At 40.3% G+C, this 17,837-nt stretch overlaps 1 protein-coding gene across 2 annotated transcripts; it reads right to left on the reverse strand.

Annotated features, from left to right (window-relative positions):
- Positions 1–5,418: 5,418 nt before the first annotated feature.
- On the reverse strand, positions 5,419–17,461 carry klhl8 (kelch-like family member 8). Of its 2 annotated transcripts, none has more exons than XM_008297105.1 (12): positions 17,406–17,461; positions 14,643–14,862; positions 14,333–14,394; positions 13,540–13,705; positions 13,181–13,330; positions 12,601–12,787; positions 11,266–11,409; positions 10,149–10,260; positions 9,629–9,797; positions 9,376–9,535; positions 8,618–8,819; positions 5,419–7,168 (listed from the first exon to the last, which is right to left on the reverse strand). In XM_008297105.1, exons 2-12 carry the CDS (start codon positions 14,838–14,840, stop codon positions 7,045–7,047), a joined length of 1,674 nt encoding a protein of 557 aa, XP_008295327.1. In that variant the 5' UTR covers positions 14,841–14,862; positions 17,406–17,461; the 3' UTR covers positions 5,419–7,044. The 2 variants fall into 2 exon arrangements, with proteins under 2 accessions (XP_008295327.1, XP_008295326.1); XM_008297104.1 differs by having other exon boundaries at positions 13,010–13,330.
- Positions 17,462–17,837: the final 376 nt, after the last annotated feature.

A 17,837-nucleotide genomic window follows, 5' to 3' on the forward strand; every position in this document is an offset into this window, starting at 1 on the left:
TAAACACTTTGCATTATCATACTCAAACCCATAATCGGCAAGGACCAAACAGTGTCCGACGTGTGCCACATTTAGCTGAGCTTGGATTTACTTTATATGAGAAATAAGTAAACAAAAAAATACTGCAGGGTTTATAAAAAACAACTCAAAACAGATCCCTACATCTAGAAAAATGGCTGCATGATTGATGAACTTTAAAGAGCTCATGTTAGGCACATCTACTGGTTCATAATAGTATTTTGGGGTCGACTAATATATGCACATTATTCACTGTTTTCTCAAACTGTACATATCTGCAGCACCTCTTCTCATGGAAACGCTCTATTTTAGCTCCAGTCTCTTTAAGGTCGCTCCTCTAAAGAGGTCAAACTGCGCTAATTGGTCAGCTGGCCTGACAAAAGCAAGGTGACATTAGTTCTGTACCATAATCCCAGATCTCTCAGTACAGGGATGTAGCTCAGGCAAAGAGGAAATAGTGGCAGACAGAGAGGAAGCTGCTTATTCTTCATTTAAACTAGCTGCCAGACAGGCGTTATGCAAATATGTTACACGATGATGTAAATAAGTAACGAAAGACAATCCTGGACTTCAAACGAGGTGTTTCAATTAAGGAGCAGTTTCCTGTGGGAGAGAATAACTCCCTCTGGTGTGGACTTTGAGTTCTGTAAGTTGCACAAAAACACTACATCACCCCCAAGAAGCATGACATGGGCTCTTTAAGTTTTGTCATGTTTGTTGCCTGAATAGCTTGAAAGACAAAGTTGATTGCGTGTATGCTGCTAGTGGACTTACGGTTGACGTGCTTGCAGATATATTTCCTCTTGCTGTCGCAGTGCTCATCATTCCACTGTCCAAAGCTACTTCCTACCACCTGACCACAGTCCTCCCCGGGCTCATCGCCCCAGTTATCAGGCTGGCCTGGCATCCAGTATCTGAAACACGAGTGACAAGATCATATTGGGTTAACACATCTACAGGTCTGCACCAGCTATGTAATGCACTTTGTTAATAAATCTATGTCTTGGTGATATTATCTCAAGGGTCTTCGGCCCCCAAATGAGAGAAGGAAAAACTAGTTAATGGGTAACAAAAGGAAGAGTAACAGAGAAAAGATCGCTCTTTCTGACTATGTTATAGTATGTTACTGCATTACATACGATACGTATGTTATAAAAGTAGTCCCATCACTCCACTCCCACACGCCTTCCACCACATGGTCATTCAGGCCGATCCAGTAGATCTCTGTGCCGATTTGTGTCCTCACCCATAACTAGAGGAAAGACATAAAAACACATGAATCCAGAGTGTGAAATGATAAGAGAACGTTTATTGCTGGAATCTCTTCTGCTTCTGTTTGTGCGTCTCACCCTCTCATGAATGTCCTGAACGCTCATCAGGTTGCTGTTCTGCTCCAAACAGAAGGCATTTGCCTCCGTCCATGACTTTGTATCAGTTGAAAAAAGGTAACATTTGTCCTCATACTCCCTCCAGCCGTCCTGACACTGGCTATGGGCTGAAATGTATCAGGAAATATATACGTAAGAACATAGTAAGAAAAGACAAACTTACATGTGAGACAGACAGTTTGCGGTTTATCCCTAAAAAGGCAATGCTTCTTTCAGTTGTTCTGGTCTACAGAGAGCTCGGGGCTCTGATCAGGGATGTTTAAATGGTGACCAGACAACAGTGGAGTTAAATGTGAAGCATCGTGGCTGAACACTGAAGCTAACTCGGAAGTGACTAAATTTCTTTCACAAAAGTTCTTACTCTCAAAACCTAATCTCACTCGCTCTCATGTGACTAATGAGTGTGTCTCGTGTGGACACATTTACTTCCATCAGCAGGTCACTGAAGCCGTCTCACTGTCATCTACTGACCGACTTCAGACTGCACAGAACTGTTTGGCTTTTAAACAGAACCTGGAGATTTGAGATTTTCCTGATTGCTTTTAGGGACCTTCATGGCTTCTCTCCTGACTAGATCTCTGACCTCTTAGGACTGTCTGCACCGGTACCAGGCCCGGCTGAAAACTACAGGCGACATAAGTCAGGGCCTGGAGGCTCTTGGGAGATCATCCTGAGTAAATCCAGTCGGTTCAGGCAGTGATCTCTTCTTACAACATCCTTTTTTCTAGTCTTTTCTGATTTTGCTTGTTTTCCTTGGAACTTCTTTTCTATTCATTCTAAAGATGTTTTAACCTCCCCCAACACTGTATTGTTTTTTTATACTATATTGTGTTACTATTATAACTTGATGATTTTATGACTTGTCAGTTTTATGTTGCTGCCACGTGAAGCACTTGGGTTTTAAAGCATGCTCTATAAATGAAGATTAGAATACTGTGGCGACTTCTTAACTGCAGAATTTTTGTTTTTGTGGATGCATCCATCTTTAATTTTAAAGCTCTTCCTTCTCATTGTGCTTCTCAATAAAACAAAAAAACACAAGTTCAATACACATACGTTCAATTCATATTAGGTTTCTACAGTAGTCTGATTACTCTGAGTACAAAAGTCGCCCGCTTGATTTAAAATTTCACAAGCTGGTGAATCATTTGAACGCTCATCAATCGTAAAAGTCCCATGACACACCCACAGTCCAGTCAGCTCTGAGCAGCTCACATGAATATTTGGGTAAATGTTTGACGTTAACAACTTCAACATCACATGTCTGCACACATCCTTAATTGGTTTAAAGACCGCAATAACGCTGCTGATCATCGAGCTTTTAAGACCTCGCTGCTGTCTCTGTTTTAAGCAATGAGCTGCCGTGTAGTGAGTTGAAAACGTAAAATGTCACATATTAAATTCTGCTATCAGCATCTGAAATACTCCTCAGCTTGTATAATTAAAAATATAAACTAGTATTTTCTTCTGAAGACAGTTGGTAGAATAAACTAAAACTGGAAGTAAAGTGACACAGTGTTAGTAGTGAGATGGTTTTAAAAGGAGCAGTTGACAGTTCATTAGAAACGGAACTTCAAAATTAATGAAACGATGTACGATTTTTTTTTTAATTTATTGTTTTTGAAGAAGCTTATAAGCCACACTTTTATTTCTTTGTTATGATAAATAGACTATTAAAGTATATAAATGTCTGTGATAGTGCTCTGATTACAACAGAGTTCTATTTAGATTTTGAGATTTGCTTTTGCTCTTCAGCCTGTATGTGATATACTTTTCAACCCTGCAGCACAAAGCACACGTCATGTGATTCATGTTCTGCTCAGGTACTTCACATCAAGACACACTGTTGGTTAAAAGCCTATGATTCAGACCCTATTTCTGTGATAACCATGTGTCTTTAAGGTTTACCAAACCCAAACCAGGCTATTTACTCCTTGTGATTTCAACAATAGTTCACTTTCAGAAATGTAAAAAAAAAATCTCAAAATTCAAAAACTTACCGCCAGCGAGCAGAGCAGCAAAGCCGAGCAGCTTCAGAAGCATTCTGTAGCTTCTGTTGTTTCTTACTTTTCTGTGTTGAGCTCTCAGGGTGTGTTTCTGCACATCCTAGTAGCTGTAAGTTCTTCTCCCCTGAGCCTGTCAGGGTTTGTGTGATGTGCTCTCCCTCCAAGTGTCCAGAGGTCTGAGCATCTTCTCTGTGGTTCAGCTCATTTCAGCAGCTGTCCAGGGTCCAAAGACTGAAAGCAGTAAAAGCACATATAACCAACGCTTGACCTCTTGACTCATTTCATCATTAAAATTGACAGTTTGCTACTGCGGGTCAATAAAACTTCAGTGGTTTAATTCCAGCATGTGTGATATTAAGACATAAACACTGCATGTATACATGTAAATAACAATTAGCAAACGTAAACATTGCTGATAAAGCAAAAGTTTTCTATGGTTAAAAAACTTTTTATAAGTTCTGTAAAAACTTTTTCTAACCTTTATCAAATTTTTTCATTCTATGTTAAGAAAGCATCTTCAGCACTGAATTTATTTGTGATTGTTCTATGAATAAAAGGTCAGCACCGTCGCCTCGCTGCTAGAAGATCCCCGGTGAGGACGCCTGGGATCGTTCTGTGTGGAGTTTGCATGTTCTCCTCGTGCAGCGTGGGTTCTCTCCGGGTTCTCCAGCTTCCTCCCACACAGTCCAAAAACATGTTGAGGTTAATTGGTGATTCTAAATTGTCCGTGGGTGTGACTGTGAGTGTGCTTGGTTGTCTGTCTCTAAGTGTAGCCCTGTGATAGACTGGTGACCTGTCCAGGGTGTCGGCTGGGATAGACTCCAGCCCCCCATAACCCTGGTGAGGATTAAGATCATGTATAGCTAATGGATGGGAGGACATGTTATTTGATGTAACTGCTATATGCTTTTTTCTTCTGTCCACATAAAAAGTTGCCAAAAATGGTATTTTCAGGTCCTGAGAAATCACATTACGCAGTACATGATGAATACAAACACACAAGCTTTCCTGCAATGTCTTTCCTACACAATAAAAACTTTGAGCAATCATTTGGAGATTCAGGAAACTTTAAAAACACATTCATAACAAGCAAATCACATCTTGTAGGGAAGCCACAAAGTCCAGAAAATGCTGTTTATAACAACCACATGCCAACTGTCAATAAACTTATACTGTCAAACCTCTGCCTCCAACTGTTACTTTTTAACGCCGTTTACTGGGATGCTGCAAAACAATAAAACTGCAAATTTGAAATCAGATTCTCATTTATACGTTGTGTTGTTCAGCAGTTATATCAGGTGTAGAAAAACAAGATTATGATTCAGTACTGAGAGTGTGAAAGGTTTCCTTCTCATAAAAGTAACATTTTATGAATCATTGAAAAGACAAACAAGCTCATGACAGTATCTTGTATCTTCTTCATATTCAAATGGTTTCAGGTGGAACTAACACGAGTGGGGTTGCGACTAATTATTTTCATTACAGATTAATCAAGTTTTTTCTGAAATATTGTGTAGTTTAGTTTGTAAACAAAGACGACAAAACCTTTGCAAGTTCCCAGAGGCCAAGGAGGCATTTTAGATTTGCTTCTCTCAACAGTCCTGAAAGAACAACAGGAAATCTTCAGGTTTTTTTGGGTTTTTTTTGGATTAATCAGCTGCTGAAATATTTTCACAAATTTTCGATCATTGCTAAATCTATGCATGACTCTGAGAGCCGGTGGTTGGAATAAAGCACCAGAATTCTCCAGTTTATCAGCTGTGATTTAACATGTTTAACTCCTGGATTAAGTGAAGGTGGTGATGTGTTGCAGGGATGAACATGAACATTAAAGAAGCTCAAGTTTAGAGCATCTGATGTGCAAGCTACAGGTGACTTCTCACATCTGAAGTAAGAGGGAGTTAGTAGAAAGGTGTTTTGTTTTTGGCCCCATTTTATTGTTAGCCTGAAAGACAAAAGTCATAAACTTTGGAGGAAAAAAAAAAAAAAAAGAGGAATCCCACCAATGAACTTTACACATAACTTTATTGTACCAATTTATACCAATACAATGTAAATAAAGCACAAGATGGAAGCAGTCAAGAGGAGGAAGAACAACACAAAGTTTACGCACCAAAGTTTACAAAAAAACTCGTTTGCTAACAAAGTTGGCTTCAGTTTAATATTAAAAATGATTGATAGTATTAATACCTGTGACACACTATCTGTTCAATAATATGTGTTTTACCTCGTAAAAAGAGTAAATAGTCATCTGTCCACCTATTTAAAAACAAAACTGTTGCCAGAAATTAAACATTTTTCTTCAATATGGCAGAACCACTTGTGTTAAATAGACATCTTCAAACTTATATTATGAATAACATGAAATTCTCCATTTAGGACAAAAATATACTCAGACTTCACATCTATTCTAGGAAAATAGTGCACAGCAATGGATTAGATAGTATAGTAAAGAATAATACCAAAGATACGGCTATTTTATTATACAAAAATGTCCATATATTAAAATATAACCGAACCATCTGCAGACACAAACCTCAGCTGAATCTCACACACATCTGAAAAATCTCTGATTAGGATTTCTGACAGTCCAGCTATCGTCAAACGTAAATCTTGAATTTGAGCCTCTGTCAGTTTGAACAGATCTCCACACAACAATGTAAAACTTGAAAAGAAGTGAAGATGTGCACCATATTGCTCTGATCGATCCTCGACTCTCAAATAAAGTTGTAAACCAGTTCTGAAGTCGGGGTAAACAAGTCGACTTCGCGGTTAAAGCGGATTTGCATTTACAGCTTTGTCCAACGGCGTTTCTCTGATTGGCACGTGCCGCAGCTGAACTCCTCCTAAACAGTTAGTGATTTGTTCCATGAGTTGCAAATGAATATTCAAGCACGGTAACAGCAGAACAAAGCCAGAACTGCTGGGGTATGATCCAGCTAACTCCAGCTGAAGCTGTTGATGGAACAATTCTAAAATTCCTGAAATAAAATCGCAGTAACCTTGTAAACTAGTTGCATCTCAACATCTTTGTTTGGGACTGATAGAAATGTCAGCGATTTAACGGCGCAGGTCGGTGGTAAATACAGTATGAATGTCTTCAAATTACTGATTTGTCACATCTGGATAACAAAAACTGCCAGAAGACCGACTGGTTAGAGGCGACCTTTACAATCTTTCATACTGGCCCACTGTAAAGTCCTTCTTTCTAATGTGCACAGCTAACCGTGAGCTCCGAGTCCGAGCTCTCCTCTCGTTCTCAAGAGGTTGGTATTAAATACAAGGCTCAGCTACTATTTTCCCTTAAAAAAAGTCAAAACTATGTCAAAGCAGACAAACAGAAGAAAATACAGTACAAAATACTACATCGACGATTGCAAGTAACACCAGCAGGAGTCAAGAAACGCGTCTTGAATATTCGTCAAAGAAGACTTCAGATTTGTCAAATGTGCACTTCAAGTCAGTAAAATCTCCCTAAAATTCCTCAGTTACTGTTTACAAGCTGAACATCAGCCATCAGCATGAAGATGTCCAGTACAAACGTTGTCTGTGTGCTTCGTGTTGTGTGCTTGTGCAGGGATCAGATGTGAAGGCGACCTGGCTGCCAGTCACCTGCTACGATTGGGTTGCCGTCACATGCAGTTGACCACGTTGCTGGAACCCTGACCGACGTCTCTGATTTGGCTGACGTGAGACGAGCAGACGGCCACTCCGGCTCCGGCGCGGCAGTGAGACACCGAGCCCACCAGCTCCCATCTGAACGGCAGAGACAAGAAAAACACAAGCAAGGTTATCAGTGAGAGACACGGTTATAGGTCTGTAACCGCAGAATTCTGATTAGTTAAATGAGAGCTGTGTAATGATTCACTATTTCAGTAATGTGAAAAACAAATCACACCTCAAAGGACCTCAGATACAAACTGTTGTCCAGGGTACTGTCAAATCTCCTCTAGTCTTTATGTTCAGGTAACATGATTATCATTTTACAGCACAAGGAATAAACATAACATATTTGTTTTGGAGTTGTTAACTGCTGTGCAGAGAAGTTTTTGCATTGCAAGCTTTCTGTTGTTTGCATTTTATTTCACTTGTTAAATGCAACTTTCAACTCACTGTTGAACGCTTATTGAAGTTGCCACATTTTGTAAACTAGTCTCCCTTCACTGCTGTAATATTCACATAACAACAAAAGAAAATGACAAAACATTATTATTCCACCGTTTGTGTACTGTATGCCTGGTTTAATACTGCTTGTTAAAAGCCTCACGATAACCTCAATTTAAAAGAAAGGTTACACCTCTTTTATTAAAAGTATTTAGGCCAATTCATCTATTTATGGTTTATTTTGTGAAGGACAGGATGCGGGTTGCCATTAACCTCAGCAGAAAACATAAAACGAAAATTACAATAATGACTATCAGCAAAGCCAAACACGTTCTACTTTTATCTGATGTAATCAGAAATGCATTTTTAGTTGTTTGGAATAAAACAAAACTACGACATTATGTGCCTTCATGATGCTGGATGATACTGCAGGGCTACTGTGTGGCCACAGCCATTAACCTGCTGTGGCTTCAACTGTTTGTTGGGAAAAATGAATAATTTATTCATGTGCACACTTGAAAACTCGCTTGCCTAAAATCTTTTCGATTGAGTCTGTTGAGCTACATTAAATATCGGGGGTGGCTGTGGCTCAGGTGGTACATTTCCACCCTGTTTCGATTCCACCCTGTAACCTGTGTCATGGTCGTTGTGTCCTTGGGCAAGACAATTCACCCACCTTGCCTGGTGTGAATGTCATATGAATGGAATGTTTGAGGTGGTGGTCAGAGGGGCTGTAGGTACAGAATGGCAGCCAGGCCTTTGTCAGTCTGCCCCAGGACAGCTGTGGCTACAATCGTACCACTACTGGAATGAAGGTGTGTGAATAAATAATTGACAGTGTAAAGCGTCTTTGAGTGTCTAGAGAAGCACTATATAAATCTGATCAATTATTATTTAAATATCTATATGTACAAATAGGTTGTCTTACAGTATCACACAAAAAAATTGAAAAAATCCAGAACTCGGGGCAAGAAAACATCAGCATACAGTATGACCTGATTCATGAGGTTCCTTCTACGAAAAGAGATTATTCACTCCACATCGTACCTCGATACATTAGAACATGTGACACTACACAGTAGTTGCGCCCCTTCAGCTCACCTGTTCATTCGAGGCTCAAAAGCCTCCACCGTGTTCAGGTAAATGTTTCCGTTGTGTCCCCCGACTGCAAACACTCTTCCCATTACTGTGGCAACTCCGACTCCACCGCGTGGAGTGGTGAGCTCCGACACGTACTCCCAGCGGTGCATTCGTGGGTCAAAGCGCTCTACGGAGCTCAGAGGTGAGTTGTCATCAAAACCACCTTCAGAAAAGGAGACAGTTGTTTTAAATGACGAGAACCTCAGTTTTTAAATGGTACCTCTGAGCAACGTGTTCAAAATGTCAGACATGAAATGGCAAATATACAGAAAGAAGATACTTGTAACAGTCTGCTGCTTAAAATAGTCTATGTTGGTGTTAAGTGAGCAGGTACAAGAGAAGAGGAGTTTGTGTATGTGTCTACTACTCAGCAACAGGCCACAACAGAACTTTTATTAAAGTTCAAATGACTCTTCAATTTCAAGCAGTGCAATAACAATCACATCCTCTGTGAATCAGTTACCAAACAGCTTTACAAACCATGAACTTTTACTCGTGTTTGTGTGTAAAACTGACGGGTGTGTACTTAAAGCATGTGATCGAAAAGCACCCACCTACTGTAAGAAAATAATGACAAATGGCTTTGGCAGGTAAATGTGCACATCTTAGAGCTGCTGCATGTGAATCTTAGAAATATCATCTGGCTTTCCAAGGGGACAGAGCAAACACACTGCAGGTGTATTGAATCCAAAAGAGAAATCTCATCCTATTCGTCTCACCCACTACATAGAGGCAGCCATTGAGTTTGCTGACTCCATTCCCGGCCCGTCGCTGGCCCATCTCGCTGACCTCTGACCACTTGTTGAGGTGAGGATTGAACCGTTCCACACTCGACAGGGACGCCACACCGTCGTTGCCTCCCACTGCGTACACGAAACTCTGAGGAGAGAGGATTAAAAAAAAAAAGCAATGAAGTGCAGAGTAGATATCAAACATCACAAACAAATTTCAGTCTTTTCTCTTCAGTTTTACCCCCAATGCCACAGATCCAACTCCTCCTCTGGGTGTGTTCATTGGAGCCACGGCGCTCCAGCATTCGCTTTCGATGTCGTAACGCTCCACGTCGTTGAAGCAGGAGTTGTCATCCAGACCTCCAATAGCATATATAGGACCACCAAGAGCTGCCAGAGCTATACCCCTCCTGAAAGACAATATTTATGCCATTTATCAAACTCTGTAAGAGTTACAATCAATGTAAATGGTTCACTGGATGTAATGCATGTAAAACGATCTGTCCAGCTCCTACATATGTAACTGAGACGAAACAGAAGGAAAATGTTGATGTCAGCAGGAAATAATACAATCAAAATTCAGACTTAATGAGTAGGTCATAGTGCAAAAACTAATATGAATAATTTGTAGGTTTCTGTATCTTCGTTAAAAAATAAAATAAAATAAAATAAAAAATCTAAACCATTTGTCCAGCCACTACAGTGGAGCAAATTCCCATTTACTGTGTTGACAAATGATTCACTACATTGTGTCTGTGTACCTTTTGGTGTTCATGGAGGCTTTCATCATCCACTTGTTGGTGAGGGGGTCAAACATCTCCATGTTGCCTAAGTGTTCGTTGCCATCATGGCCCCCAACAGCATAAACTTTGCCTACGGAAACCAACATCAGACAGATATGAAGGTGACGATCATGAGAGCAGAGCAGTAATCACAAATAATATTGAGAGACCAAACGAAGCTCTTCTGACAGGTGACAAATAAAATTTTACAGTGGTGTCCTGTATTAGCCAAAACACTGTGACCACACCTGCCTGGTATGCTGTTGGTCCACCAGACCAACTCTAAATGGCCAAGTAGACATAGACCAGGGCCAGACTGGGGATGCAGTCTTCAAATTGGTTGGTGGATAAACTCTCATCAAACCAAATTCTCATCAGTTGGACAATCACTGGTGTCACTTTCAGCTTTCTAGGATTACTCCATCATTCTTGGCGGCTAACAATTAACACACTCACATTTTTAGAATCACAACAAAACATGAAGATGGCATGGTTGAATTTATTCAGTGTTGCTGCACTTGGAAAAAAGTCAAGTGCAAACTTTGCAAACTGCAGTTGCAAAACACAGATCAACAACTAACACTGGTACTAGTGCTGGGATCACAAGTTCATAAAGTTTATTTTCGGGAATCATACAAATTGGTGCAGGAATGTAGTGAACATGCTGCGGATACTATTTTTTATTTTTTTATTTTTTTTAAAAATCAGGACTCCACAAGACCTCTGAAGGTGCCTTGTAGCATCAGGCACCAAGACACTACAGCAGATCCTTTATGTCCAGCTAGTTGTGAAATAGAGCCAACACAGATCCAGCAAATCCCAAAACACCTTGTTGCCAGTTCATGGTTTGTTTCCCCTCAGACCACAGTACTCACCACTGCTGAACGAAAGCACCAAACAAGCCATCATATTGTTATAAGATAATCAATGCTATTCATTTCATCTGTGCGTGATCAGAATGATTTGAGTCACCGGTCTAATGGTATGTCTACGCTTGCAATGTCCACTGTAGTGACAGTAGAGTAACGTACAGTGTGTCACAATGCTGTGCATGAGATTGACATTCTGTACTGTTATTAAATGAAGATCCTCTTACCTCCTACAGATATTACACCCACATGGCGTCGTCTGCTGTTCATTTCAGGACCAAAGAACCAGCTGTTCTTAGTGATGGAGTAGCATTCGATGCTGCGAAACGGGTCACCAGAACCCCCGCGCCCACCCACACAGAACAAAACGCCTGAGGAAATGGTTGGACAGAAGAAAACGTCGGCACACTATGAGAACACACATCATACTTTATACCCACAGAAGAGCAGAACAAACATTTTAAAAAGTTTTAAAACATATACATAAACATGAGCTTTGGTTTACAAGGCTTTTCCTGGTTCAGACTGTGCCTTTGGGGAGTGACTAGACGTAAAGATAATGAGTTTGTGTTGCTGTATTTGAGAGAAATATACACATTTTCTTAATTAATAAAACTGATTTAAAAAATTGATTGGTATTGTTTCACTATTCTTATTTTACTGGTGATTTTTCTTTGGTGCTGGTTAATCCACTGAGGGTGTGTGCGCCAAAAGTTCTTCTATGCAGGAAGCCTTTATAAATTAAAAGGTTACAACATTTTTGATTAATTGACTTGATTCTGTGGTTGAGTTCCTTGTTTTTAATGGTAATGCACTGATCTTCCTCTTACAGTTTGATCATTTCCTGACCTTGAATGTCACTTTGTGCATCTGTGTGATATTTTGCTGCCAAGTACAGAGCACTCGGTGCATCAGTGGGGGGAGAGGCACAAACAGGTGGGAGGTTCATTCAAATGAGGCAGCCCAGGGCAACTTGTCAGTATTTGGTGGTTGGTATTTTGATGAGAACTGTGCCTCAGACTTTGCGTTGACTAGATGTATTAGAAACTCATTGGTTTCTGGCACAACAGCAATCACATTTTGCAGTATAGAATAAAAGTGAACTAACGGATTGTTGTAGCCACATAAATAGATTAATGACTGCATATAAAAACCACCTGCTACAGATCTGAGATGTTATCCATTTAGGTTGTGTCACTCTCCACCATCCAGACAATAGTTTAACTTCTTCTAGAAGACTATTTCCATATGTTGAGCTGTTGTCGTCTTGTGGTATTGTGACTGACAAAGCTGTTTCATGAAACTGGGGGAATTTATTACAGTCACAACCTTTGGTTTATATTCCATCCTTTTTACATGTTGGAAACGACTGCACAGTCTGTAAGTTCATGATCTACGACGTGGCACTTTAAATCGGACTCTGAGTCTGTTACAAGACGTGAACATGCAGATAGCTGTTTGGTTTCATGTAGCTGACTGTGTGTGTTTTTAGGGTCTAAAGAAAAAAAAAAGCCCCGATTGAGTTATATGTTCAAAGCAAAACACTACCATATAAGTACTACCTGCAGTGTGCTTCCGTGGGACTGTGCGGACTGAATACTCAAAGTCTGGAACCGCCTTGTTGCTGAGGTGCAGGTGATAGTTTCTTGCTTCGTCCATCAGGTCACGACAACTTAGGTTACCTTTAATCATCTCATCCTTTGCCACAGTTCCAGTCAGAAAGTCCACTGGGAGTAGAGGGAGGCGCACCTGAAGGAGAGACAAGCATCCAGTAAACTGCGGTTGTTAAAGTGGTTACATAAAGCTGTGAACACATATGTAACCTATACTTCACATGCTGGTAATCAGTAAACTAGGTCACAAAGTCTAAGTCCACATGAACAAAACATGTTCACAAGGTACGACACCAATAAAAACACATTTCCTCCAGCCAGACCAAATACTCCTGGTGCAAAATATGCATTTGCTAACCTGAGACATGATCTGGTCCAGCCAGGCCTCGTGGTGCTGAGGGTTTGCTTTCAGCCATTTCACTGCTGCGTTGTACACCTGTGTCTCTGAGTGAATATTGAGCTCGCTGGAGGACAATAATGTACGCAAGTGTTGGGGTGACACGCATGTGAAATCCTCACACTCCACTACCTCAGTGAAGTGTTCGCAGGCGTAGCGGTCGGCCATGTCCATCAGGTCCACACGGTTGTGGCTCTCGGCAAAGGTTCGAACTGCCAGGCAGTTGGTGGGGTGAAAGTGAGCCTTCATGTACTCACAGCAGGCTCTCGCCACCAACTCGACCTAAAAGATTCCACAAATAAAACAATTGGAAACATTCTCATATGTGCTTCATGATGCAATTTTGTTCTGTCTACAAATTCATGTTTTTAAGTGCTAAATGAAGGCATAAGCATCACTCTACTGTAATGCAGGACAACTGAGCCAATGTAAACTATGGGTAACAAAACGCTCACAGTGCTTGCTGATTGATTACATTTGTGTTTGTTTACCTGAAGGATGCAGGCAGCGTAAAGCAGCGGCTGGACATTGTCCACAGTCAAGGTGAGCTTCGAGGAATAAGCAAAATGCACCAGGTCCTGAATGGCATCACCATCAAAGTCCTTGATCTCAATCAGCTCCTGCTTGGCCTCTGACATCTCTGACAGGAACATGGCCCTGAGGGAAGAAGCAGCCACTCAGACAAGGAAAAACAACTTTGATAAAAAAGGTTTCATGTTCATAATAGGTTGAAATGCATCCACGCTACAAGCTGCTATGAATACAGATTTTGATGGTCACTACTAGTATTCACTCATTACATCGACTTTCACTCAACTAAACACTGTAAAGCCTCCATAACTGTGTGGATTTTTCAAATAAGTCATCTAATGATAATTCATTTATCTATCTACTTAGTCCTAAATACATATTCCTAAAATAGAAGTCTCACTTGTACGTTCCACAAATATGAGAGAAAAGCACTGATCAAGATCACATGCACAACTAAAACAGAAGGAAACAGCTTGAAGGAGCATACATTTACTCAGAGCTGCTGATGTCTTGCTGCAGACATAAGGAAAACTGAGCTCTATTAAAAAACACATCCACTGCATCACACTGAACTACTGTCACATCTGTGCCATCATTTTGCAAAGAGATGCTTTAGAGAAATGTTTTAGGACTCAAAAAACAGCTTGAGACCAAATGGCTCCACTAAATCCTTTTGGAGATGATGATAAAAAAAATGTTCCTTGGCTATTTAAGGAGAAAAAAAAAAACCAACAATACAAAAATAGAACGCACCTGAAATAAGGGATAACACAAGCCAGTACCAGCTTGTGACATGGTATCAACCTACTGCCAACCTGAAAAGACAAACAAACACAAAATATATCATTTAAAAACATGAAACAGGGCACAACTATTATATAGTATTAATAAGCTCGCCCATTATTCATTTAGACTGAGACAGAATAGAAAACAACCAACATTTAGAATAGGCTCATCTATTAAACATTCCTTATAAAGTCATCTTCACGCTGACGCTGCTGAAAAATAAACAAAGCAGAGACACAAAGCACAAGACAAACAGATCTCTTTCCTCGAGGCCCACCTTCAGTGTGACGTCACAGAGTTCCCCCACTTCGTAGAAATGTCTGAGGGAGTTGTGGAAGTCCTTCCAGGCTTCATGGGCCTCAAAGACAAAGGACCCGTCAGGCTCACATTCTGCTTTCGATGCCCTGTTTCCAGGCCGCTTCTCCTTGGACTTCGGCTGCTTGGCATGGTCTGGCACCACGTCCCCTGGTGCCATAGCGGGCTACAGGAAACAACACCTACAAGAGAGATGAGAGAGAAAAACTTACGCTCGGATTAATCGTATCGAGTTGAATGTTGTGTGTTTTAAAAAAGCTAATGTTTTATCTTTTTTTAAATCTGCTAATTTAATGTATAAAACAACAAACATGAAAAATATGATAAAATATGATAAAAGTATTTATCGTCTCATGTTGCGACAAATTGTGGTTACACTTAACTTCCTGTCATTGATTTAGTCATGAGGACAAAATAACTGGATGCGAAACTTTGTCACTAGTACTCAAACAACACTGATAGAAAAATCAGTAATAATTCTGATGTGCTTCTGTCTTTTTTGAGCGTAAATGATGATCATTCTGATTCCAGCATCATGAAGATTTGCTTCTTCACTCTAATTTTAACATCACTGCATTTTGCTCTACTGAAAAGAGCAAATGTGAATATGCCTTTAATTCAGGGGAGATGAGAGACAGGCATTTTTCACTATTTTCTGACACTTGACAGTCGATTAAGGAACTGAAAATGCTGAAAATAATAACAGCGCCCTCTTTGACCCAGTACAATTACATGGAGATGGTTGTAAACAATAGTATAAATTGCCACCCACCCTTTGCCATAGCAAGCAAGCCAAATTTTTAATTCCACCGGCTCAGCCAAGAACAATTTGCAGTCAACAACCGCAACTCAGCGCAAATAACATTCTACAGGCTTCAATGGAGGCAACAAAGGGGAAATTAGTGGTGGGATACATTGCCTGCCAGCTGAGCAAGTTTGGTCAGTATTCCTCCCCCCTTTCAGTGTCACTTTCCCTTTACTCACTCCGCAAAGACTGGAACCAAATGTGAAAAAAACTAGGGCATGCAGTTTCTTCCGAGCGAACACAACAGAGGCCAGAGAAAAGACTAAGCAATCAAAGCCATAAAAAAGCCCTACCTATTGCTGAATCTGATGAAAAATCTCCACAGCTGATACGTCTCTAGCTGAGAACAGCGAAACTGAGCGCAGACAGCCAGAGGCCAAAGCTCCACCCACACCTTACAGATGATGCACTGTCTCTCTTTTAAGCTCTGCCTCTGACACTGAATAGAGTCAGTGTATCGCCCCCTCATCACTAGTCCTCTCAGCTATAAGAGCAGAAAACATCAAGTCCCATCATATGCACTGGTGATCAAAGACACTCTGTACTTCTGTTCGAGAAGCTTAATCTTCAAGACTGTTCGGTTTCTCAGCGCATGTAGGGATTCAGCAAGAAGCACTTCACTCAAATACAAACTCCGGGTCAGCTGGAACACGTTCATGGCCTTTAGATGCTAACATCCTCACACTATGTTACATTATTTATAAGGAGCAAGTGGAGTGAGATATTCAATAATTTAACGACTGAGATGAATTACACAACTACTCAGATCTGCCAAGCACACACTGATGGGCAATAACAACCTCATTTTTCTATGCATCTATGTGTCCGGCACATAAAGAGCCTCCTACTGAGCAACTAGCATGTCCCAGAAGAGGGGGGAAGCACTCCTGAGGATCTACTGTTGTCATGTCATATTACTTCACCTACTTCCAAGGATGCCAAATGCTTCCTTTGTTTTGACTATGGTGACAGCAGAACAACTAATGAACATGATCCTGCAAAAAAGGATCATTTTAAGAACAATTGAGGGTTATCAAAAGGACTGATGAATATCTAAGAGGCTATTTAATATAGCATCATGTAGAGGTTTACATTTATTTCACTGTCATAATGAGGAATAGCATTTTTCCTGTAGCACCAGATATCATAGGATCAAAGTGTCATCATTAGTCCTACCTAATGAGACTGATCCTTACTGCACTGATTTATTCTTTAAACTGTGCAGGCTACTTTCTACTGGACATGCCAAGGTTCAGTGTGGTGATTAACATGCATGTAGTACACGTATTCCAGCAGCTGCTCTTTGACATCAGGATAAAAAGAGAATTTGTAACGGTTGCTAATATTTGAGGTAAAGCACCAGCTAGTTTGTACCTTAAATATCGCACCTAGCTGTTGAGTGTAAACGATAGTTGACGCTCTCAGGTGTCATCCAAGGTTATTTTTTGACGTGTCGGTGCTTTTACGATAGCAGAAAGCACAAGGATTTATTGCAGGATTGCTCATGACGGTCGACAAAGCTGAAATAAAACACCAAACATTCATCCACACGTCAACAGTTAGTGAAGGAGAGACGAGCTTGGTTATCAAGAGAGTATTGCTACAAGCTAGTTCCCGCACTGATAACAACAGTATTCCTACAAAACATGCTCGTTGCTCACTTAGAAACCACACAAAATCCAACGCCACGACTGTTTCCAACCTGATAAAACTGGCTAGCTAAGCTAACAGTAGATTGTTGGCTAGCTTGTTTGCTACCAGCGGCTAGCATCGGCATGACAGCTAACGTTCACTGGCAGGAAGCAAGCGGACACGATTTAGCCACGAATTTACGACACAGCTAAAGCGCGGAATGGTAAGAAATAACCATAAAACGTTAAATTATCGCTATGTTAGGTCAAATATGTTTCATTTAGTTACCTCATGTCGCAGCAAGAATTAAAATGCCGGCTTCATTGAGAGGAATGTTTGGCATTGGCACGTTTGTTGTGATCCCGGGTGCTTTATGGGTAATGTAGTTTCAGAGCAGCTGAACGAATGTAGTACTGTTGAGAAGCTTTTTCAGACAGATTAATCTTAAACTTAACCTCATATCATATAAAATTGTGTTTTATATGATATTTCAAGGTGTTAACTGTCATATTTTGGTCAGGTATAGTTTGCAATGTTAACAATGTGGTAGGATCTTGACATTAATATTCAAACTAATATATTTTTGTATGGTATTTATGTTAATCATATTTAAATTATTCCATTATATTTGTATACTATACAATATTTTTGAGTCTTAATATTTATTTCAGTCAGGTAACTATATTGTATCTAATATTGTAGGAATTTATATGTTACTTA

This window comes from Stegastes partitus, unplaced genomic scaffold (assembly GCF_000690725.1).
Source record: "Stegastes partitus isolate 25-593 unplaced genomic scaffold, Stegastes_partitus-1.0.2 Scaffold1186, whole genome shotgun sequence".
In the NCBI taxonomy this organism is placed as follows: domain Eukaryota; kingdom Metazoa; phylum Chordata; class Actinopteri; family Pomacentridae; genus Stegastes; species Stegastes partitus.

Bases quoted from the DNA above. Each gene is read 5' to 3' on its own strand.
- klhl8 (XM_008297104.1), bottom strand. From the start codon at position 14,840: ATGGCACCAGGGGACGTGGTGCCAGACCATGCCAAGCAGCCGAAGTCC. The intron at 10,261-11,265 runs GTAAGAGGATCT...TGGTTTCCGTAG, and splicing joins GGGTGTAATATCTGTAGGAG to GCAAAGTTTATGCTGTTGGG. The intron at 7,169-8,617 runs GTGAGCTGAAGG...TCTGCCGTTCAG, and splicing joins TTTGAGCCTCGAATGAACAG to ATGGGAGCTGGTGGGCTCGG.